The sequence below is a fragment of the Anolis sagrei genome, chromosome 1 (genome assembly GCF_037176765.1).
Source record: "Anolis sagrei isolate rAnoSag1 chromosome 1, rAnoSag1.mat, whole genome shotgun sequence".
Classification (NCBI taxonomy): Eukaryota; Metazoa; Chordata; class Lepidosauria; order Squamata; family Dactyloidae; genus Anolis; species Anolis sagrei.
This window is the reverse complement of record NC_090021.1, coordinates 191002589-191028321: the sequence shown is the minus strand read 5'-3', so window position 1 is coordinate 191028321 and position 25733 is coordinate 191002589. Positions and strand designations below refer to the sequence as shown.

The 25733-nt window shown below is 40.0% G+C and overlaps 1 protein-coding gene across 2 annotated transcripts in view; it reads left to right on the top strand.

Moving 5' to 3' along the window:
• The window catches only part of MTX2 (metaxin 2), a 50328-nt gene extending 24872 nt beyond the window's left edge, over window positions 1-25456 (top strand). For both annotated transcript variants that reach the window (XM_060779576.2, XM_067471359.1), the window contains exons 3-10: window positions 388-434; window positions 13480-13552; window positions 17854-17930; window positions 20836-20928; window positions 21293-21331; window positions 21707-21832; window positions 22698-22774; window positions 24986-25456. In XM_060779576.2, coding sequence (XP_060635559.2) covers window positions 388-434; window positions 13480-13552; window positions 17854-17930; window positions 20836-20928; window positions 21293-21331; window positions 21707-21832; window positions 22698-22774; window positions 24986-25196 — 743 coding nt within the window. In that variant the 3' untranslated portion in view covers window positions 25197-25456. The remainder of the gene's footprint in view (window positions 1-387; window positions 435-13479; window positions 13553-17853; window positions 17931-20835; window positions 20929-21292; window positions 21332-21706; window positions 21833-22697; window positions 22775-24985) is intronic.
• The last annotated feature ends 277 nt before the right edge of the window (window positions 25457-25733 follow it).

Genomic DNA, 25733 nt, shown 5'->3' with positions numbered 1-25733 from the left:
TTCCCAAATGCTTCTACTTTTTTAGCAAGAGAAATTATGAAGTTGTTGGATGTTATTTCTATTAGGAAATGAGTAATTGCCCCTTTATTTATATTTTACAAAAGAAAGAAAAAGACTAACACATGGTCTTTGTTGGGATTTTTTCCTCCACTGTTGGGATAATACATTAAATTGTGAGACCATATCTAAGAGAAATATTTCTGGTCCTTCGGGCCACAGGCTTTTAGATACAGCATTAATGTAATGGGGCATGTGATTCGTGTTAAAGCAGTTTGTCTCCTTATGTTGGTACACATTTATTTTTTCACCCTAAACAAGCTGCAATTATTGAAAGAGGAAAGAGCCACTATTTCTGACATCCCCCCTCTCTTTATTTTTATTTTACAGATGAACAAATTTTGCTTTCTGATAATGCTGCCTGTCTTGCTGTTCAGGTAAAGCACATTCATTATCCTACTTAAGGATATAGAATGCTTTTATACTTAATAAGAATATTGATTCCTCTTACCCAGTTATGTTGAACTGATTGGGAACAGCTCTCTGGGTTTTTGCAGAAGAGTCTATGCCAGTGATTCTCAACCTGCGGGTCCTCAGATGTGTTGGCCTTCAATTCCCAGAAATCCTAACAGCTGGTAAACTGACTGGGATTTCTGGGAGTTGAAGACCAAAACACCTGGTGATCCACAGGTTGAGAACCACTGGTCTGTGCCAACAGTATCTGATGATTTCAGGGACGGAAACTGAGATCCTCTACATTTAAACCATGCATGTGACCTGCCTGTGTGCTACATCTGTTCCTCAGAAATTAATATAGTCTAGATTTTCAATGATCAGTCTCTATATGTTCTTGGTCAGTTCTACACTACATTTATGTATTTTGTACACTTCTATCCCGCCCTTGTCCCCACAAGGGGGACTCAGGGCGGCTTCACAAAGGCATCAACGCTGCTTACAACATATACATCTTATGAATACAATAAAATAGTAAAACAGTAAAAAGATCTTAAAACATCATACACATCAGTCAATAAATTCATTTACCAATGATATTGAAGTGCCAGTAAAACCAAAAATCCAATGTCACAAACCCAAATTCCTTTCCTATTGTCACTTTCATCTAATCAAACTCCTGGCCACAGAGCCAGGTCTTCAGTTGTCTTCTAAAGGACAGGAGGGTGGCCAACCCGATGTCCTTATGGAGTGAGTTCCATAGACGGGGGGCCACTGCCGAGAAAGTCCCCACCAACCTTGTTTGCAAGAGTGGTGGGATAGAGAGCATGGCCTCCCCTGACTATCTTAAGCTTTGTGATGGTTCATAGCAGGAGATACGTTCGGACAAGTAATTTGGGCCAGAACCGTTCAGGGCTTTAAAGGTTAAAACCAGCACTTTGAATTATGCCCGGAAACCAATCAGCAGCCAGTGGAGCTGGCGCAACAAAGGAGTAGTGCACTCCCTGTATGGTGCTCCAGTTATCAACCTGGCTGCTGACCGCTGGACTAACTGAAGCTTCCAAGAAGTTTTCAAAGGCAGCCCCACGTAGAGAGCGTTGCAGTAGTGTATTCTGGATGTAACCAGAGCGTGGACCACCATGGCCAAGTCAGACTTCCCAAGGAATGGGCGCAGCTGGTGCACAAGTTTTAATTGTTCAAAAGCTCTCCCGGCCACTGCCAATACCTGAGGTACATCAACAGGAATATACAATAAGACCACCTTACCTGCAAGTTCACTTTCTGTGGTTTCAGTTATCAATGGCAAAGAAAACAGAACTGTGTATGTGGGCATCTCTTGATCCTCCAGTGGGATTCTGTGATGTGCTTGGGCTGAGCGCTGACCCTCCACCTTGTTGTGCAAACATTTGTTGAGAAAGCTACAGAAGGAAAGTTGGAAATAATAATAATAATAGTAATAATAATAATAATAACAACAACAACAACAAGGGCCCTTGAAGCTGCGAGGCTGTTCAATGCTAATCAAGATGATCAATTGCAGCATTCACACTTGCCTCAAACAGAGAGCCCTTTCTCCCACCCTGGACATTCCACAGATATATAAACCCTACTTGTCTTGTTTCCAACAAACCTCAAAACCTTTGAGGATGCCTGCCACAGATGTGGGTAAAATGTTAGGAGAGAATGCTTTTGGAACATGGCCATACAGCCTGTAAAACTTACAGCAACTCAATAATAAGAATACATTTATTTGTATTCTCCTCATAGTTGAAGACAGGATGCAACATGGTTAGGACAGACAGATAAAATTGAATACTATTCAAAGACTGACACTAATCAATTTCCCAGCCTTCTGTGGGCCAGCCATGGGCAGTGTTGTTTCTAAACCCCCTTTAACTCTGTGATAGTGGGTTAAGTTTAAGTAATCAACCATGGTTCAGAAATCTAGAGTTTGATATTGTCCATGGTTTCAGGCATCTACGAGGGACTCTCGGAAAGTATTCCCTGTAGCAAGAAGGATCTTATTCTAGTATCCAAATTAAGAAAAGCAGTAGTGATACTCTATTCTGCTTGGTTTGGACTACACTTTGAATACATTGTGGACTTCCAGTCTCCACCATTCCAGAAAGATATCAAGAAGATGAAATGTATCCAGAGAATGACATCACGATAACACTATGTAACATGATTTTTGTCCCCGGGTTAAAAAATGTCATCTCCCAATTGGTTCTATCATAAAAACATGAACAAAATTTATTAAACTCCAAAAACTTTGTTTTTGTGGGACATCCTGTAGTAGATTTTAAAAATATTTAATGACAGTCTCAACCAATTCAACATAGCTTGCAGCAGCCACAAAAACAAGTTTCTGGAGTATGACAATTACTTTCAAAGTAAAATTAAATTACAATTAAACAGGAAACAACACTTTCAAACCAGGAACAGATTTCTTTAAAAAAATTGTTACATAGTGTAATCAGAGGTCTGGAAACCAAGAATTATGGGAAATGGCTTAGGGGAGCTCTAGTCTGTTTAACTTGGAGCAGACCGAGAGGTGACATGACAGCCATTTTTAAATATCTGAAAAGTGTCATAAAGGAGATGAAGCAAGCTACTTTCCAGTTATTCCAGAGCATATATCATGTACCAGTTCATTCAAATGGATTCATATTACTTAAATATTTGGAATAACCTTTTTTTTTTTTTTACTATAAAATGGGTTTATTATGAAGGGTGGTGAACTCTCCATCATTAGAAGTCAGTAAACAGAAGTTGGATAGGAACTTTTGAGGAATGCTTTAGTTGTGTATTGCTGCATAACAGAAAGTTGAGTTTAGAAGAGACGTGTAGTTCCAACTCTGTTTCTACAACTTCAGAATTACTGATCATTAGACCAATTTGGGGTTCTGGTTCTTGCAAATCCAACCTCATCTGGGGGCTGAAGGATAGGAGCCTCTGCTATATAAGATTGGAAAGCTTGTCATTGTGTGAGTATATAGAGACTAGATACCAGGGTTCGGATGCCTGATCAGCTATGAAACCTACTGGGTTACCTTGGGCAAGTCACATTTCCTCAGAGGAAGACAATGGCAAACCCTATGATAGGGCTCACCATAAGTTGTGAACTACTTGAAGGCACGCAACAACAACAAAAATGCCTTCAAGTCACCTGTCAGTTTATGGTGACCCCATGGATCATTGCGTCTTTGTGTGGGCTTCAGTCCTAGTCATTCCTTCCTGGCAATGTTATGCTCCACATTCTGTGGCAATGTGGAAAAATATTTATGTAATTCCCCCACCCCACTTTACACCAGTGTCACTCAAAGTGGTGACCTGTGAACCTGTGCTGGTCCTTGAGCCATTGGCTGTTGGGCTCTCGCAAGTTTCTAGGAAAAGAAAGAAACACTTGTAGCCAGTGGGGCAAAAATATGGTGCTGATCTCTGACACTTGCTATGCCCTACATCAGACGCTTTGGTGGACTGTCTGTAATATAGTAAGGTTACTGAAAACTATAATCACTATTATAATAAGATTAAAAAGCAAATTCTTTTCCCTCCCAAAGGAGGATTTAGTTTATTTCAATCCTGCTGCTCTACACATGTCACTTAGATGATAAATTGGCTATAATATATTACAAATCTTCCTTTTTCTTCAATATTCTTTGTTTTGACAGCTGATAGTAGCCATGACTATAAAAATGACTTCGCAAGATATCTGATTTTAAACTTTATGGAACAATTTTCTTTGATGTAAGGTGATGATATCAGTTCATAAGAATCTGTAGCAAGAAATGAACTAGTTATTCCTATTTTTAAAAAGGATTATTTTCTAAAGAGTCCATTGCTTCAGTGTGTTACGTTGGTTTACTATTTTCTCTTACCTTTTGTACTTTGGAAATTACTATGGAAATTACTTTGTGCTTTGCCTGTTGGTTACCCATAGTCTGGAATTCATTAGATTGCTGTATTGCATCATACCCATCATAAAAGAAACTGCAACTGGTTCAGGGTTTGGGAGCCCAAGTGCTAATTGGGAATATATCTTGACAATTTTGAGAGATCTTTAATTCCTAATGGGCTGTTTTCAGGAACAGTTGAAAATACTGGTTTTAATTTTCAAGTTCTTCCAACATGTTAAGGATCACCTGCTCCTTTATCATCCTACTCATTTGTGAAGACCTTTCATTTTGATGCTTCTTAGATGACAGAATTAAGGTATTTGGCAAGAAAAAGGAGGCTTTTCATTCCTGACACCTTAGTTGTGGAGCAGCTTTTCCACATAATTGGTCCTGGTGTCTTTTCCTTTCCTGGTTAATACTTCTATTACTCAGAGGCTTTTAAAGATTTCATATTTTAAGCATGGACATTCTAGACATATTTTGCTTTGCTATTCTGTTGTTAACTGGTTTTAAAATTTAACACTGTTATTACTATGCTTTAAAATTTTACTGTAAGCAGCTATAAAATAATAGAATTCAACAGAGGTATAAAATATGAAATACAGTAAGTAGACATAGATGATCATTTTTTTAAAATGTTAGAGAAAGTATGCTTGTGGAAGAAACCATTGTGTTAGGCCCTCCTGAATATTTTTCAGTTTTTTATTATGTTGGCTGTTTCCTCCCCACTTCTCTCCCTCCCCGCAGCTATTCCCCTTGTACCCTCTTTGGCTCAGTGGCAACGATGCAGGTGTTTCTTGAAATAGCACACACTTTATTTTGGTTCCACTGGGTTCTTTGGTCCTGTGTGATAACACTAGCCGTGGTGGTGATAAATTGGCTTTCAGCTCTATCCAGTCTTTTGAGAAATCCTTCCTTCTGCTAGGATGCAAAATACTACCACTGTGGAAAATCTACAATTAACCCACAATAGTCTCTGCATCCCTCCTGAAAAGCTGCACAAATGTTCACCCAGACATCATTCCCAAATGTGACCTGTCCAAACGTCTCGCTCATCAGACGCTTTCCTACATTTCCTTTCAGTAATCCCATTGAAACAGACAAGTGTCCTATATACTAATTGGCAGAAAAATGGGTTGGATCCACACTCACTGAAGAACACTTGTCTACAGCAGATCCACTGAAATAATCACTTCAGCCTCCTCATCCCATTTTAAATTGATCTTTTGTAAACATAGTAATAATAATAAACATTTATTTCTACCCCGCCAGCATCTCCCAGAGGGACTCAGAACGACTCACAAAGCATTCAAAGCTGCAAACATGCAAAATACAAAAAGTGCATAGACAATAATACAAAGGCAGTAACAACCAACATAAGCATCACAATCCCCCCTCCTCTGATTAAGATCAGTAAAATGTGACAATATTTGCAGATATAAAACAACTGCAATCAATATCAGTCTCATAAAGTGCACAATGAAATGATCTCTAGGTCCTCAAGTATGTTCATTAAGGGTTTCTAAACATGGTCAAAGGTTTGTCGAAAAGCCATGTTTTCAATTGTATATAGAAGGTTTGGAGAGTGTGGGCTAGCCTAATCTCTCTTGGGAGGGCATTCCAAAGCTGGGGAGCCACCACTGAGAAGGCCCGCTCTCTTGTCCCCACCAACCGCACTTGAGGCAGAGGTGGGACCGAGAGGAGGGCCTCCTAGTAGATCTTAGTGTCTGTGCCAGTTCATAAAAGGAAATGTGGTCTCAAAGATAGGTTGGACCCGGAGCATTTAGGTCTTTATAGCTAATAACCTGCACTTTGAATTGGGTCAGAAACTCAATGGCAGCCAGCGGGGCTGCTTTAATAGGGGCATGGTATGCTCCCTATAACCAGTTCCAGTTAGTAATCTGGCCTTCGACCTTTGCATTAACTGTAGTTTCTGAGCTGTCTTCAAAGACAGCCCCACATAACAGTAGTCCATTCTAGATGTAACTAAAGCATGGACTAAAGTGGCCAAGTCAGGCTTTTCGAGATATGGTCGAACCTAGGGCAGAAGTTTTAATTGTGTGAAGGTCCTCCCAGCCACTGCCAACACCTAAGTTTCAAGCATCAGCGCTGAGTCCATGAAGACCCCCAGACTGTGGACCTGTGTCTTCGGGGGAGTGTAACCCCATCGAGCAGAGAGATGGCACCCAATTCCATGTAGATGTTAAAAAGCATGTGGAAAAGCATAGATCCTTGCAGGACTCCACAGGTCAATGGCCAGGGGTCTGAGCAGATGTCCCCACCATCACCAACTGGGTACAATCCAACAAGAAGGAGCAGAGCCACTACAATGCCCCCAAGACCCATTCTAGAGAGCCAACCCAGAAGGATACCATGGTTGATAGTGTCGAAAGCCGCAGAGAGATCCAAGAGAACCAGCATACTCCCCCTGCCTGCTCTCTGCAGAGGTCATCCACCAAGGCAACCAAAGCTGTCTCTGTTCCATGATCAGGTCTAAAACCAGACTTCGAGGGATCAAGATAGTTGCTTTTATCCAAGAAACCCTGGAGTTGAGAAGCCATATGACTAAATTAGATTCAATTCTGTGTTTGGTTGGTGCCAAACATGCCCCTGTTCCTAAAATGAGTTGACATTTGCAGAAGTGTTACATTCACATCATTCTTCATGGTAAACTTGAATCCAGCATCTTGATGGTTTTGCAGTTTTGCAATTGTGTTTTGAGATTTCAAATAGTGAGAGCAGACTGTTAGTGCTATCAGTAACATTATACAAATATCCCATTCACATTTTCTTTCTAAAGTGGGCTAATAACAACTTTGATTAATGATTTTCCCTCACCCTTGTTACATTATTGGATGGTAAATACACAGGCCAACACAAAAGCACTTGCTTAGTGGGAGGACAGGTCAATGGGGAGAAGTACCATATGGATAGCATGTTATGCCAATTCAAAAAGAATTACACTGGCTGCCAGTATTCTTCCAGTATTAATTCAAGGTGTTTATGATGCCATTTAAAGCCCTGCACGAATTGGGACTTGATCATTGTGGGAATATACTGGAAGGGGATCCAGGAAAGGGCCTTTTCAGCCATGGCACCCCAGTCGGGGAATATCTTCTTGGACATTCAGCCCCAAATCCATTTCTGTGCCAAGGAGAAACTTAGTTAGTCATCAAAGCTTTTCAGCCTCATTGATTTCTTTCCTTGCTAATGTGTATAGTTTTGAACCGTGTAATCTTTTAAATTTGTTTAAGCTTCTTAATTATGTTTAATATTGGTTATTTTATTGCTTTTAAAACAGCAAGAAACAAATTAAAAATGAATTCATGGAAACAAATCATGTAAAAATGATAGTGTTCCCAGCTTTAGAAATGGCTACCCATAATACATTTACAATGTAAAGATGTTTGTGACTCAAGAGAGAAAGAACAACATTGCACTGTTGTAAGTACCTGTTGAGGTTTGGTTCAAGAACCACCTCTTTTCCTGTGGATACCAAAATCTGTGGCTGCTCAAGTCCCATTATTTACAAGAGCATAGTAAAATGAAGTCTCATCTATAAAATGACAAAATCAAAGTTTGCTTTCTAGATTTTTTGAGAATATTTTTGTCCATGGATTGTTGAATTTAAGGATACAGAATCCATGGATATGGAGGGCCAGATGTGGAGCTTGTTTCCAAAAGGTACCAAACAAATTGAAAAAAATTGAGGATATGCATTCTTTTGTTATAAAATGAACTTTTCTAAGCCCCATGCCAAAGTAGTTTGGTGCATTTTGATAGTTTTGATCTGTACATACTACAGGGTGTTTCCAAAAGATGGACCCAATTTGAAATTGCTATATCTCTGCAACCATGAATGAAACCCTTTGAAGGGTGGACACAGCTTCAAAGGATTCCTGCTAGATTCCTCTCGCAGTGTACAAATACCTCCTGGTTTCAATCATTTACAAGAGGGCAACCTGCAACATAAGACCTAATGAGATATTCTCCATTTGCAGAGTTATTTTTTAGATTGGTTCTAATAATAACTTTATTCTTATATCCCACTACCATCTACCCAAAGGGACTCGGGGCAGCTTACAGATGGCACGAAGTGCCTAAAAACAAACATAAAAATGAAGCACAATAAAAATACAATGAAATAAAACACATACGCATATAAAAACTTCAGCTCAGAGTCAATAAAACTGAGGCCATCAACTAGTGGCGGTAATCTGCTGTAAACATGTCTAAGCTGTAAACAATAGGAATGGAATAAGTGCAAGCTGCAACAATGGAGAGAGGACATTGGATAAAGGGCAAGGATGTGCAACTACTGCACAGAACAACTAGGTACTAAGCATTCTCGAAATGGTTATTAAAACTTGGTAACTTGACAACTCATTAAACCAGTATTAACTTTTTATTAATTGGAACATATTGCCAACATGAAATATACTGCTTTGGAACTGGGCCCATCTTTTTGAAACACTTTGCATTCTTTTCGTAGCCAACAATGTGTGTTTCTACCTATAACTTTTTTTTCTGGATTCAGTATCTTTTGGAAACAAACCTCACAGAGTCTCTTCTGTAAGGGGAGACACAGAGCTCTTTCCATAAAATGGTGGCAATTGCCATTTTAATTGCTTTTATTGTTTATTTCTAGAGGATATTTGTGGGGGTTGGGGTGGGGGCATGTCTGGAAATGTATAAGGAGATGATGTTACATGTCCTACTTTATAGCTTAAATCCAGTTGTTTGTCCCTTCAAGTGTGGACTCACTGACTAAACTGAACTTTCATAGGTGCACACATACGAATAAATTCATATTGATTGAATAGGTCTACTCTAGTTGGGGTTTAGGCCATTTGTTTTAAATGTAAGAAATACATCGGTACATAAAGTCACCTTGAACAGTTTCTTTCATAAATGAGAAGGATAGGAAACCAATCCCAGAAATAATAAATCATTTGCAATATGTAATGAATAAATTCAATTTTCAATAAAATTTGCTGTCAACCAGCCTGTGTCAGTTGATACAGTTGTCCCATTATCCATATCCTACTCTTCTTTTAATGATGTATTAGAGGCTTTCCATAAAGAAGCTATTTCTATTTAATTGAGGACTCATATTTGGTACCAGTATCATCCACTCACATTTTGCCTTGCAAATAACTACATTAGTTAAGGAAAACCAATTTGACCTTTAGATCTTTTGCAAACTTTCTCCGGTACCAAAAAAATGGGATTTGCCCAATATTTTTGAGAGAGTGAGCCTATGCTCCCTATGTGGGGCTGAAGAGTCATGTGATATTGAAGACCACCTCATCTGCCTGGAGAGTGATAGGTCTATGGGTGGAGAGATGGGTCTGCAGCTGGACCTCCTTGATGTGGGAGAAAAGAGCCCAAGTAGTGGAACATAAATAGTGCATTCAAGGGGGGTGTGTGTGTATAGCAGGGTGAGATAGAGATTGGCTTCAAGGAAATAATAATAATATAATAAAACTTTATTTATACCCCGCTACCATCTCCCCAAGGGACTTGGTGCGGCTTACATAAGGCCGAGCCCACAATACAACAATACAAGCAATACAAGCAATAACAAATACAATACAAAGCAATTAAAATAAATCTCATACACAAATAGCATAAACATTAAACAAGGTACAGTGTACATTTAAAATCTATGGTTGGGCCAAATGTAATTGAAGTTTTAAAAATAATGCTAGGCATGAACAAGGTAAAGGAGGTGGGGCGTTGATGGAGACATACAAGCAAACCTAAATCGATATAAAGTGCTTTTGGAGGACACACTGGAACAACCACATTTTCAAGCTCCTCCTGAAGACTGCCAGAGTTGGGGCATGCCTGATGTCCTTGAGTTCCAGAGTCGAGGGGCCACCACTGAGAAGGCCCTCTCTCTCGTCCCCACCAAGCGCGCTTCCGATGCAGGTGGGAGCGCATGTAGGGCCTCTCCAGATGATCGAAGAGATCGTGTGGGTTCGTACACAGAAATGCGGTCACGCAGGTAGGCAGGTCCCAAACCGTTCAGGGCTTTGTAGGTAAGAACCTGTACCTTGAATTGGGTCCGGTAAATGAATGGCAGCCACTGGAGCTCCTTAAACAGGAGGGTTGACGCTCCCTGTAAGGAAATCGGTTCCTCATCATTCTCACAACATCAGTCTGGGCCTCTGCTTATCCCGTACCATTGAGATAATTGAGAATTGAGGATTTTAATAATAAAATAAAGCCACCGGGCCCTTCCTGCCTTGGCTATCAAGAGCTGATACCAATTTAGATCATCAAGGGTGATTCCACTTGCCACATCGCCATAGGATTGCTCCCTTAATATTTGTTGTTTCTTGTCAAAATGTGTGTGTGTATATGCGCATAAAGATACACACATGTAAAAAGAACAGCATTATTAAAATTCAGGACTTAATTACGTAACTTTTGTAGTCCCTTGCTTTGCAGTAAACTGATAACACAAACCAACAAAATCAAACTTTTTGTAATCATCTGAAATGAGAGTGGCACAGTTTAAATCAATTTTTATGCTGATTTTAAATGTCTTCATTTTTTCCCATCACCTCAACTTTTAAAAATATGACTAATGGTACATTACAGCAGACTACTGTAAAGTCTGCACATCATATGCGTGTAACACAAGCCAACAAGTATTTTTCATCAGATATAATTTTAGGTCATTCCTATAGAGTTTTCTGGAAGGATAGCCCTTAAACACTAGCCAACATTGAGGCTGATATTGGGACGAGTGCTTCTTAATCTATGAAAGTATCCAAACGGTGCGTCAAGATCACAGGGGAGGCCATCGATCCTCATCCCTCCCCGAAATAATCCTAGAAACACAGGAGAGATGCGTTTGTGTAAGATGAATCCTCATGTTGCACTGAAAGATCTTCAGTCTGCTTTGTATTAAGCATGAAAAAGAGGGCTGTTTTATGCAACCACATTTTTAAAAGGCAGCTTTGCTGGCTGTTAGTTCTTGAGTTTTACTGATTTGTGACTCTTTTAATGTAAATCTATAATTTCAATTTTGTGAACTGAAACTGTGGTTTTTGCTCCAACCCAGAGAGAGCCTGAGCCATCTAATGAAAGCCTGACAATCCATTCTTTAAGCAGAATAATAGCTGGAATTCTTCATGATTAGAAATACAGTATCAACATAATCGATTTAACAACATTACATTGTAGCTGAAAATAGACTGAAATCCCAAGCCAGGCATCCACTGTGCCTGAGTGAAACATCTTTCATATGGTTCTAAGATGAAATTACCCCTGAATGAATAGCATCTTCATTTATCTTCAAAACCTGCTCTGTGCTACCAGTGAGTCTACTCTTCCCACATTCTGCAGGAGGAATTACATTAGACCATTATAGCCGCATTCCAGTGCAGTGGAGGACAGATTGTTTTGGAAAATGAACCTGGCTTTGCAATAAATTACATTTACAGGTACAAAAGAATGTGTTACTTTGTTTAAAGGAGTCACAAATACAATTAAACTCTTAATTTATGTTAAACTACAAACGTGGCTATTACCATAACTGCATTAGGAATATAATCTGTCACTCCAAGAAGGATCCTGAACACTTTTCATTTATAATTTCAGGCAGACTTTTCAATGTGCAGTGCCTGCCACTGCTTGATAGGGAAACGGGAAGATTTTGTACATTTATTCATGCTTTATAATTTCCAGGCATGTTTTCCTCCAGCCCCCATCTTGTTGCATTGGAGAATAATTCTTCAGTTGTCAAGGCAGCTATCCCTTTGTGTGTGTGTGTGTGTGTGTCTGTGTGAGTATTATGATTGGAAACACAAACCTCTTTTCTTTCTATGTGTTTTTACAAAGACATGTTTTGGAGCTATGTTACTACCTTACTGTGGTACTATTTCAAATAGTTTTGATTTATTTTTAAGACTACTAATGAGTAGCTGCAAAGAATTTGTTTGCTTTTGTTTTCCAAAATGTGCAGAGCAAATGGCAGGAGATGTTTTGTCTGAGCCAGAACAGCAAGTAGCCTCCACCAAGCAGGCAACACACTTTTTAACACTAGCCAAATCATTTTGGTATATGAGGCAGAAAACCCTATAAGCATTTCCTTTCTGGCAGTGAAAATAGTCACAAATTCAATACTGTATTTCTTCAATTCTAAGATGAATTTCCCCCTATATAAACATCTCTAAAATGGGGTACATCTTAGAATTAAAGGTGTATGTTATGTATTTTTGTTGGTGGTGATTGCACTGCAATTAGGGTGCATCTTATAATCAGTTGTGTCTTACAGTTGAAGAAATACAGTAACCAGTACCCCTCCCCTTTTATGTCACCCCCAAATCTCAGGCTGTTCACCTAGAATGGGAATGGACATCTTGTTGCCTTCTAGAAGAGTGGTTCTCAACCTGTGGGTCCCGAGATGTTTTGGCCTTCAACTCCCAGAAATCCTAACAGCTGGTAAACTGGCTGGGATTTTTGGGAGTTGTAGGCCAAAACACCTGGGGACCCACTGGTTGAGATCCACTTCTTTAAGAGGTCTGGGGAAGCACCTTTGCTACTCTTGGGGTGGTCCTCTGTGCCATTTTAGGCCCAAGATTGACTTTCTAAAAAAAACAAACAAACCAGGAAGTGAGGTCTAGTCACGTTCTTTTGGGATTTCTGGAAGTTATAGATCAAAACACCTGGGGACCCACAGTTTGAGAACAATTGTTCTAGATATTGTGGTACTGCAGCTTCCAGCATGACTCGCCATTGACTGCATGGTCTAGAAAAATCCTTTTTCATCTGGAGGGCTATAAGTACCCCACTCTGATGTACAACTAGAGCTCTTTGGCAAACAGTGTTTTGACAACAGAAGATCATGTGGTACTGTAAAGACTTAACACATTTTGTTTGATATAAGCCTTTGTGGATTCCAGATGATTTCAAGCACCAAATAAACTTATTTAGGCTGGATCTACACTGCCATATAATGCTGTTCAAACTATAGCTTGGTTACAAGCGCCATTTCTCCTGCAAAAGAGTAACACAGTTATCTTATTTTCCCGAGGTTTGTAATTCTGTTGCTTTTGGAAATATTTATTTTGCCTTCAGATTAGAAACGTAACCTTTTTCCATTCTTAATTTTCAGGCCTTTTTACAAATGTGCAATCTGCCATTCCAGGTGGTTTCTAGGCCAAATGCAGAATACATGTCCCCATCTGGTAAGTGTGGAAATCATTTGCATTACACCTGTGTTCAGAAACCATGGCAACAGTATCTCATCTTGGAGATCAGTCAGAATTGTGTTTGAGCTTGCTTCTTGTTACAGTACAGATTTATTTTCTAGGAGGAAGAAATAGAATGCATTTCAGCATTTCCGAGCTCTTGTGGTTCAGTGGGATAACACGGGGCAATTTTAGCTATGGGGTAGGAAGGAACTGCTCCGTGGGTTTCATTATGGAACTGGCCCATTCACCATGTAAGAGGAATTGGAGGAGATTTTCTTTCTCTTATGTTTTTCCCTTTGTATTAAATTAGAAAATAAGATGAGAAACCATGTTTGCATATGGAAAGTTGGACTCTCATGTCTAAAGATCTCTATAGCCTCTTTCTGCCAATCGCTATTATCACTTTCAATATCTAATTTCATCTGGGAAAAAATGGCTGGAAAAGAGAGCTTTTGCAAGTTGATGTTCCTCATCTCTTCGTCACCCTCATCACCCTTTCATCTCTGTTGTCCGAATCCCAACCCCATCCCTTTTTCTATTTCAACTGGGGGTAATTTTTGTATGCACGGGACTGCTGCTGTGGCTTCAAATGTGATTAGTTTCCTTTCTTAATTTTTTTGATGATGAGGTCCGTTAGTTACCTAAGATTAAAGCCTGGAAGAATTACCATATGTATTTGGACTACAGCTCCCAAACTACCTCAGCCAGGAGGGTTACTGACCAAGCTGATGGGAAATTCTTAAATCATGAGCATGACCTCAGAGGGAACATGTTCTGGAGGGAGCTTACCATAATGTATATGTTGTGTTAACAATTTATGCCTATATTTTTGTTTTATATTGTATATTTTTGTATTAGTTTGCATATGTGGAAACTTCTCTGAGTCCCCTTGGAGAGATAGGGCGGTATATAAAGTTGTTGTTGTTGTTGTTATTATTATTATTATTATTATTATTACCATATTGTGTATGTGTATGTTCATGTGTATGTGTTATACAATACAGCTATGAAATTCATAGAATCGCTGTATGCTGACATACAGCTGGAAGGCACATACACAAATATGAGTCATCTGTCAACGGTGATCCCATGATTTCATAGCTTTTGTGTATAACTAGGACAATGGAAGTCCCTAGACACACATCCTTGCGCAAATTTTGTTCTTTTGGGGAATCTGAGCTGTTAGGCTCAAAAGTAACCCTTGGTTAGGTTGTGTTCACTGCCAGAAACCAGGTTTGCCAATGTCAGTGGCTCCTTCTGAACTCACTAGCAATGGACCACTGTAGTCTCATGCAGAACAGGAAGAGCATTCAGCTCTCTGTATGTTGTCTGCTTCAGTTCCCTTCATTCCTATCCACCTTGCCTAGTGATGAGGAATAATGGGAGTAGGTACCTCATCAGCATTTGGAGCCTGAATGTTCTCCATCTGTGGATTAAAGCATGCATTACATGAAGAAGTTTGGAATTCACTGAAATGATGTGCCAGATCCTTTCCATTTGTCATTTTGACATGCCTCCTTGTGTACTAAGAAACACTTGGGCATAATCTGCTCCTTAATCTGTCAGTCAGCTAGTAAAATGTGGATCATCTCATCATCCATCTAGGCCAGTGGTTCCCAACCTTTTTTTGACCAGGGACCACTTTGACAAGGGACAACTCTCCAACATTAGTACCACAAGGGTTACAAATCAGTTTTTCGTCACCTTTAGATTCGGTTTGGTTATCCGGAGGGCTGATTCAGAAAATTGCATTGGATAGACCACATCAGCTCTAGTTTCTGATACAGAACATATGCCATCCAGTAGTTGCCCTCTGCTCACCCACAGATAACCATATATAATAAGCCTTGGCTCTATAAAAGGGTTTTGTAAAACCAGTCACTCCTGCTGTAACAGTGTATTAACGATGAGGCCACGGATCATATTTTAGTTTTTGCGGACCACTGGTGGTCCATGGACCACAGGATGGGAGCCACTCATCTAGGCCATTGGGTTTGGAGAGAGAAAAAAATAATGGAAATAAGCAACATTGCAATTTGAAGTCAGTATTCTTTTGTTTTTTAGTAATTAGATAGCATTTCCACTGCCTAACTTGGAAAAGACTTGTTAAGTTTTATATGTGATTATATATGTAATTTACCCATGGCTGGATCCAGGGGGGACTTGTCGATGAGCAGCATGCCTAGGATTGTGGCCCTAATTGCATCAAGTAAAACCCATCGTTGCAAAAAGCGTTTCCCCCCTTCCCTGGGATTTTGTATGCAAGGGCAGTGTGGTTGGCTGTACTTTCCCTCTCTCCATCTGTTAAGAGCCTTCTGAGAGCTCTGAAATGCTGACTCCTGCTGTAGGAGCACCAAAAGATCATTCTTTATGTAGCAGTTCTGTGGAAGTAGAGTCTGGATCGATAAAACCATTGAGAGGTCTGGAAGTTCAAAAGACCCTGGGTGCCTTTTGCAATGTATGTCATTGTGTGGATGCCTCGCTTCTTGCGTACAATTACTTTGTTGACTGGCAGTGATCCTGAGTAATGCTCTTGGGCAGTGGAGGTGTAACTATTTGGTATTCCTGAGCTTTATGTTGGCCTCTTCTGCTTGCCTCAACAGGACTCCTGTTTCAAAGAAAGTGAGATCATCTCAGATCAATTACTTTAAAGCAGTGGCCACCAGTGGTGGGGTGGTAAATCTTCTCCAGGTTTTAATCCTTCAGTTCCTATGATAGCTCCTTATTAAGAGAAACAGACACCAGTGATACTGTATAAAGCTCTTCATTGAAGAGATGCATGCTATCCCACAGGAAAGTGGTCTCAGGATTATAGTCTTTGACTCTTGGACAGGAGTGGATGAAGTGCAGCCTGCAGGACTGATACAGCTGGACTGATGTTGTGCCCCTCAGGACCTATTTTTCCTTTCCTTTGGGACAGTGGTTCTCAACCTGTGGGTCCCCAGATGTTTTGGCCTTCAACTCCCAGAAATCCTAACAGCTGGTAAACTGGCTGGGATTTCTGGGAGTTGTAAGCCAAAACACCTGGGGACCCACAGGTTGAGATCCACTGCTTTTAGGAGGTCTGGTGGAACACCTTTGCTACTCTTGGGGTGGTCCTCTGTGTCATTTTAGGCCCAAGATTGACCTTTTTTTAAAAAACAAAACAAACAAACAAACAACAGGAAGTGAGGTCTAGTCACATTCTTTTAAAAAGTCTCTCTTAGCTTAAAATGCTTCAGGGGTCTTAAAAACAGGGCAAAAACCCTCATTGGGAGCAAAATGCTTTTTGAATTTTCTTTGACAGTGGAGGTGGTGCAACTCCTCACAGTCTCCTGGGGTGCTAATGCACTCAGGCCCCATCTACACTGCTATTATAAAATGCATTAAACTGCATTATTATTATTATTATTATTATTATTATTATTATTATTATTATCCAGCCTTTTCTCTCTACAAAGGAGACTTAAAGCAGCTAGTCAGAGCAAATTGAACTGCATTGAACTGGATTATATAAGTCTACATATAGTTGAGGCTGGGTGCCCCAAAAATCTCTAGTATCATGGGTTTTATGGTCGATCAGAGTAGATTGAAGTAAACATGCACACACACAAACCAAATCTTTTACCCCTTCTTTCACTTCTCCCTCCCAGCTCTGTCCTTCAATTGTTCCTCTCTGTTCCAAAGCGATCCTGTTTTTCAAAACTTCCAAAACAATTCTCCTGCGCTCCCTCCCCCCCATCTCTTCCAGGTCATTCTGATATTTCTTCACCTTTCACACACATCTGTGCTGTCGCTTGATCTCACTGCCAATGAGCTTTGTTCATGAACTTCCTCCTTTGACCCTATTGCCAGCATTCCTTATGGGTGCCTCAGAATACCTCCCCACTTTTAAAGCGGTACCTATTTATCTACTCACATTTGCTTTTGAACCGCTAGGTAGGCGGAAGCTGGGCTAAAGGTCAGGAGCTCACCCTGACCCAGGCTTCGAACTGGAACCTTTCACCTGACAAGATTTTCTGCAGCTGGTGGTTTAACCTGCTGTGCTAAAGCCTGCTGTGCTGAAGCCCGGCAATGAAGTTCACTTGGCCTTGTTTTGTTCAGTTGAGGGTGCATCACTAAGTACTGTGCACAGAATGGCCCTTCCCTGAAGGGACACATCTTGTTGGTAGAACAGCTCTGCATCTCTATTACAGCTTCAGCAGTCAATGCCCTGCTCTGTTTAGATCAATAAACCAGAAGTCAAAATGATACTCTTGATTTGGTGACAAATTTTAAACTTTATTTAAATTACTATTTCTCTCTTTGCCACTCAGGAAAAGTGCCCTTTATTCATGTGGGAAATCAAGTAGTGTCTGAACTTGGTCCCATTGTCCAGTTTGTAAAAGCCAAGGTAAGGTGCAAACACTTAATTTGCTCAGGAAATATCTGTTCAGTAGTTGTACTAATTAAGTTTGTGTCTATGAAATCATGCTGTGAGTTAATAAAGTAGAATCAGAACTTCGGAAGACAGGACAGAATAATTTATTTTGCAGGGTAAGGCTTCTTCTAATGGCTCATAAAGAAAAATAATTTATTAATGAGCTTTAGGACTGGATCCAGTTTTGCAGAAGGTGGGGGGATACGAGGAGAGGCGTTCCCAGGTGCACATCTGCAGATGGATAGGCTTATTATAGCTGTGCATTGAATTCTGCTTTGTCTTCATGCCTCTATTCAGGATTGGAGAAACATACCTTTTGGGTCACAATTCCTAGAATCATGCTGGGGATTCTGGACATTATAGACCAAAAATAATGTTTTGAAGTTAGCCCATAGCTCTTTTCCTATTTGTTTGGACTATGACCTGTAAAAAAGGCTCACTTCTGTGCAATACTTTGGATGTGAGTGTGGAAAACAGCAGAAAGTATGCATGAGAAGGATAGCCTACTGAAAAAAGGAAAAGAGATGGTGGGAAACCTAAAAGACACAAACATGACAATATCTACAGTCTTTGACACTGTGGTGATTTCCACTGGCAGAAGTAACTTTTGGTAGCCCCTCCCCCACACACACTTCCCCTTTAAAACCTGTCCACTGTGCTCTGGAGTACTAGGAACACTGGACAAAGATTGGTCCCATTTTCCACCAGTGAGATTTCCCTTCTGTATTAAGTGGAACCTCTTCATTTGCTAACAACAAAATTGCCATGCAATCCTCTGGAGTTTGTTTATAAATGCTGTGCAGATCTTCCTGATTTTCAGGATAGTTTTCTTCTCTCCTCCTCATAAGATGGCCACTTGGATGTGTGTGTGTGTGTGTGTTTAAATGCATATCTTAAAATTTTATTTATTTATTTATTTATTTTATATACCACTTTTCTCAACCCCAGGGGGGTTCACAACAAAGTAAATGTCAAAATTCAATGCCTCACAGAATATAAAATACAGGGTTAGTCAAAATGCATAGGCCAATCTGCCATTCAATTGAATGGCTTATTGGCCTATGCATTTTGACTAACCCTGTACAACACATAAGTAAAATAGCACATAATAATAGATTAAAACCAGTAAACTATAAACATCAAACATAACATAAAGAACATAACGGAACATTGGACATTGCACCAATCCCGATGTTGTATTGGCTGCTTCATTTCACTCTCCAAATGCTTGTTTTAAAAGCCATGCTTTGAGTAATTTCCTCAATGTCAGGAGGGAGGGGGCCGATCAGATCTCGCTGGGGGCGGGAAGTTCCACAGCCGAGACACTACCACCGAGAAGGCCCTGTTTCTTGTCCCCATCAGTTTGCGCCTGAGAAGGTGGTGGGACTGAGAGCAGGACCTCCTCAGCCGATCTTAATACTCTACTTGGCTCATAGAGGGAGATAGGTTTGGATAAGTCAGCTGGACCAGATGTGCTAAAATGTGTGCTGAAGGGTGAAAAGTTAGGGAACGATGTCAGTCTTTCCTCCAGTCTATAGAATTAATTAATTCCAGAAACAATGTACAGTGAAACCTGCATATTTTTGGATTTCACTTTTGTGGATTTGAGTATTCACTGATTTGATTAATATATTTTCTCTAGGAATCCTTATGTCCCCTAGTGCGACCCTATAGTCTACTTTTGTCATCGAGTTGCACCGGAGAACATAGAAATTCCTAGAGAGATCACATCTCTAGGCATTTGCTGGTCCTCCACTGTGATTTTATGGTAAACTTTGAACAGAGGTTGATTGTAGAGTTGCACCGAATGAAAGTCGCTTCTGGTGTGAGAGAATTGACTGTCTGCAAGAACGTTGCCCAGGGGGACGCCCAGATGTTTTGATGTTTTGCCATCCTTGTGGGAGGCTTCTCTCATGTCCTTGCATGGGGAGCTGGAACTGATAGAGAGAGCTGCATCCGCGGCCTCCCCAGATTTGAGCCTCTGAACTGTCGGTCTTCCGTCCTGCCGGCACAAGTGTTTAACCCGTTGCGCCAGCGGGGGCTCCCCTAGAGAGATGTTCTCTCAGGTAAAAAATAATGTGCCCCTAATCCCAGTCAGTGTGGATGACTGACTGTATTTTAGTGCCTGTTCCCCTACAGAAGAGCCTCCATAAAAGTAGCCAGAATTCTTCATTGGTTTTGTTTGTATAAATACCTCTTCCATTAAAGTTACAATTCTTAAGCTGCTTTTCCCGCTCTCCCTTTTGCCAACTACAGTATTCTTCAGGCAATTTGATGTTGTATAAACCAAGTGTCTCTGAAATCAAATAACCCTCTGGATCTTGCTTCCAGCCTAAAAGATTCCTGCATGCCTCTTTCAGCCACATTGGCTGCGTTCGGCGTTGCACTTTGTTCTTGGCTTGAGCAGTCAACTGCTTATGGACCAAGGATTCACATAGTTTTAAAATTCTGGATCATCAGTATTCAGGCTGTTGTTTCTTGTTTTCCTCTTGTAGATTCCTACCTGCGCACTGTATTTTATATAAGGCAATTTTATATCATGACAAGGTATTTCTGTTTATTTACAAAAAAAAAGTCATTAAAATGCTTTTCAGCTGAAAAGCAAAAGCAATATTCTCAATATGTGTTGTTTGCAATACTGTCTCCTGGTATCCCTTGTGTTTTATCTGCTTAAAAGATTACCTTTTGGTATTTGTTTTATTCTTCTTTGTGAAACTGTCTGAGTTCCTGTGTTCTACAGATATGCTTTTAATGTGTTATGATATAGTGAGTTTTTCTGGAGCGAGCCAAAACCCTATCCATGGGCTTTGGAAAGAACCCAAACTGATAATTTTTGCCATCGTTTTTCTTCTCTCCCGCTTTCCTTTTTTTGCCTTAGGGCCATTCACTTAGTGATGGGTTGGATGAAGTCCAAAAAGCTGAGATGAAAGCCTACATGGAGTTAGTCAATAATATGCTTTTGACAGCAGAGGTATGGCAAGGCACTAGTAATTTTTCAGTCTTGGGAAATGAATGATACTTGGGTGGAGTAGAATTGAATGCTATTCTTTGCAGTACAAGTGATAGCTTACTTTTAAAAAAATGTAGAGTGGGCTTAAAGACACAAAATATAGCACATTTTCATTTTGCATATTCAATCCCAAATCCAATTTTGGTTGTTTGTGGTCCAATGGGACCTTCTGCTTGCGCCACTCCATAATTGGCAACTGCCCTTCACTGGTCTAAATGTTATTAATGGGTTGTTTGGAAGAGAAAGAAGACAAAGCGACAAGGAATAACTAGCTGTCTCTGTAAGCTTACATCTTATGAAGTTTTCATATTCTTCTGGTTCCTAGCTCTATCTCCAGTGGTGTGACGATACTACAGTCCAGGAGGTGAGTGATTCTGCAGCATTTATCTTAATTAAATTTTAATGAGAAAACACTTTTGCTCACAATTGCAAGTCCCTCCTCATAAATGAAACATGGAGGTTTCTACCACTAATGATACCATGTTTTGCTTTAATTTTGCTTGCAGATACATTTTGAGGAAGAGCCTTGTGTCATTACTAGATGTTCTGGTTGCAAGAATATCATTTTAAAGCCATGTGTTCTGGAGGATTTTTTTAAAGTTGCAGTTTATGAATAATTACACAGACTAGTGTGCAAAACTATGCCATGACAATAAAAACATAGCAGCTTGAATCATTTTGTAAAAATTGCTCTATTCTCAAATATATAATAACAGGAGTAGGTTTTCCTTTCTTAAAGATTACGCACCCAAGATACGGATTCCCTTATCCCTGGCCCCTGAACCATGTCTTGGCCTATCAGAAGCAATGGGAAATCCGTCGTAAAATGAAAGCCCTTGGCTGGGGCAGCAAATCACTTGATCAGGTCAGTCACTAATACTACAAACTTGGATTACTTTGTCTTCATGTGAGTATATAGTAACGATAAAACTTTTATAAATTGTAAAAGGTTACACAGAAGTTGCTGACTTCTAATGAATGCCTACCTCTTTCTGTCACTTTGGAGCTCCTCCTTATAAACACATTCTCCCTCAGACACAATTTTTTCTTACCTCACCCAGGGTTTTACCAATCATATCAATTTTATTCTTAGCACATTTGGCCCGCCCTGTGTTTAATTTCTCTATTAGGTTATTTTGAGACTGTTTATTTTATTTTGTCATTTCTTGGGTTTATTTTGATGTTATTTTGTTTCTTTGAATTTTGTTTTGTTGTATTGTTACTTTTGGGCTTGGCCTCGTGTTAGCTGCCCCGAGTCCCCTTTGGGAAGATGGTGGCGGGATATAAATAAAGATTATTATTATTATTATTATTATTATTATTATTATTATCATAATTGTTATGATGATGATGATGATGATGATTATTATTATTATTATTATTATTATTTGTATATGATTACTAGCTTGGGTATCTGGCATTGCTCAGATTATTTGAAAAAAGTCATCTTTCCATAATGGGAACTGGAATTGAATTTTATTTTGGTACTGGTAATGTACTACATGTGCTGGGAATCCTCCACAACACTTGAGGGCAGGGGACTCATGTAGTGCATACAAAGCATACTGTCTCCCATAGGTGTGTGCACTCGTCACCTCTTAGCACATTTTATCTGAGGCTACTGCCGCACTGTCTAGCAGTAGAGCCAGTTGTAGTCTACGTGAAGGAAATATTTTCAGTATGCTCACTAATCACTGAAGTTTTGCTCTTTCTGTCTGGTTGCTCTTTAGGTGCTAGAAGATGTTGATCAGTGCTGCCAAGCCCTTTCTCAAAGACTTGGGACACAGCTGTATTTCTTCAACAAGAGGTAAGTGACGTCTTCATTTAAGTTAAGGAACTTGCTGTTCAGGAATGGGGAAGTACCTCCTTGTTTTATAAACAAAAGGGAGAAATAGTTTCTGTCATCAGAAGCGCAAACAAGTGAGGAAGTGATGAGTTCTTTGAATAAAGATCATGCTCCTGCTTCTCTGTTGATCAGACCTCTGCAGTATCAACTTCTAAAGCCAAGAAAAGAGGCAGTGGAACTTTGCTGTGATTCAGAAACAAAACATCTTATAGCCTTTTAGATCGAAGAGATGTAGTATTCTGCTTTTATTTGTTTCCAAACCCAAGAAGTCAGGTGCAAGGTTAGAACTTTCAGTGCTGCTTTTGTGCATGAGACCTCTTGTGCAGTCGCACCCAAGCTGCTTTTGAGGTCTCTTTGGCATAAACGTGTCTTATCTCTCTGTCAGCTTGGGGAATGCTGGATTGCCTTCATTTAGAATAGGGAACCCCACAGAATTAATGTCCATGCTGTTGCTTTGAGGAAGTGGTAAAGATTTATTAGCAGATCTTGGGCCTAACTCCACCTAGGCAATACCTTGATTTCCCCACAACAAAGTTCATATTTAAAACTTGAAAAGTAACTTATTGATTCTGAAACTATCAAATATGGATGTTTCTGAGGAGAATAGATGACAGTTTTCTGAGGAGAATAGATGACAATTTTCCTTGCTCTCAATCTCTGGTATAGGGGTTTCTGAGGCACCCAATACCCAAGGTGTTAACCAGTTATTGTTTAACTAATTGGTTGAAGTAGGTAACTGGTCTGGAGTAACTAGGTGTAGTAAAACTGGTTAAAGAGTAGAACTGGTTGTTAAGTAGTAGTTGTATAACTGGTTGAAAAGCAATTGGTTATTAAGTATTGACTTGAAATGGCTCGTCCAAGCCTGAATCTCTGGGACCAACTGAATACACATCCTGCCTCTAGGATTCCCTGGGGGTCTATGATCTAAAATGGCTCCTTTACGTCAGGCAAAGGGGCGTGGCCAACTAACTGACACAAAATGGCCCCCTTTTCCTCAGGAAAAGGAGCATGGCCAACTAACTGGCACAAAATGACTCCCATTTCCTCAGGCAAAGGGGCAAACAAAATGGCTGACACAAACCAGGAAGGGTTTTCCTAAACTCACCTTCATAAAAACTAACATAAAAGTAACTGCTCTGAAACTCTGGGCGAGGAAGCCAGACAAAAGGATCTGGAAGTGGTTTAGCTTCAGCATACCTCTACCTACCAATATGCAATAATGATGCCAGCAATAGCATGTCTGTCGCCATACCGTACTGTTATTCCAATGCCAAGCAGTCATTTCATAACAAAAGCCTTGGGGGATTGGCTGGAGGGGGAATCTGTTTGTTTTATAATTATTATTAGATACTTATGATACTTTAAAACCCCAGTTTTCTGATCAATTGGAGGAAAAAAGGCACAAGACTGAAAACTAGCCACTGATGTTTAATGGCCAGCCACCCAGTCTGCCTCTGCTGCCTATATTGCCTTCCTTTGGCTTACTTTTGCCATTTGGCCAGCCAGCAAGCACAGTCTGGGGCTCATAGGACCATAGGGTTGGCAGAGCCATCAAATCCAACACCATTCAGCCATGCAGGAAACACTCAAATAAAGCACCCCTGACAGATGGCCATCCATCTGTTCAAAAACCTCCAGAGAAGGGGACTCCACCATGCGCTGAGGCAGCATAATCCACTGGTAAACCGCTCTTAGGCCCCTTCCACATAGCTGAATAAAATCCTACATTATCTGCTTTGAACTGGAATATATGGCAGTGTGGACTCAGATAACCCAGTTTAAAGCAGATATTGTGGGATTTTCTGCCTTGATATTCTGGGTTATATGACTGTGTGGAAGGGCCCTTAGAAAGGTAGTTCTTTCTAATATTCAGGTGGAATATCTTTTCCTGCACTTTAAATCCATTAATCTGCGTCCAATCTTCAGGCTAATCAAATGAAATCTAGCAATTTTGTATTGCTATACCAGTGTTGGAGTCTCTCTGCATTTTAGGAACGAAAACCCCAAGCAGCTTTTATAAGGGCGGCTCTCCAATTATGGCAATTGTTAGAATGTTCTCCTTGAAATGGCTATCCTGCCCCCTGTATACAGAAAGCCATATACTGATGGTTTGCATCATATATGCCATTTGATGTGCGTATTCTGAAGATACTCATTTTCCTTTACTTCTAGGCCAACTGAATTAGATGCCTTGGTATTTGGCCATATCTTCACAATCCTTACTACCCAGCTGATCAGTGACGAACTGTCTGAAAAAGTGAAAAACTACAGCAATCTCATTGCATTTTGCAGAAGAATAGAGCAGCACTACTTTGAAGGTCTTAATAGAGATGGCTCGGCAAGGCTCCCACCTCCAATACGAAGGAAGATCCTGAGGAGTTGAATGCTTTGTGGCAGCAGAAGTTATGAAATTGATGTTTTTGGTTTAGAAGATACTAGCTGTGGCTTGGGCAACTGAGCTTGATGTACACTTTGTTTCAGACTACCACGCTGTTCTAACCCAGGAGAATCTGTGCTCAATTCATGCTCTTATTTAAAATGGCAATATTAGGGTTTTCATTGTCATAGGTTGCATGATATTCTAATATTACTTTTTAAGTGTCCTTTCAGATTGTAACAACAATAAAAACGTACTGTCCTCTGTCTGGATTGGCAGTTTACTTTTTCTTTATGAATGTATTTATTGAAATATTTATGTTTCAAGCTACAGCAAAAGATCTCAGGGTGATGTACAATAAAGCCTACTCAGGCCCCTTCTACACTGCCATATAAAATCCAGATTATTTGCTTTGAACTGGATTATATGGCAGAGTAGACGCATATAATCCAGTTTAAAGAAAATAATGTGGATTATCTATTTTGATAATCTGGGTTATATAACAGTGTAGAAAGGGCCATAACCACCAGTGTTCTGTTCTTG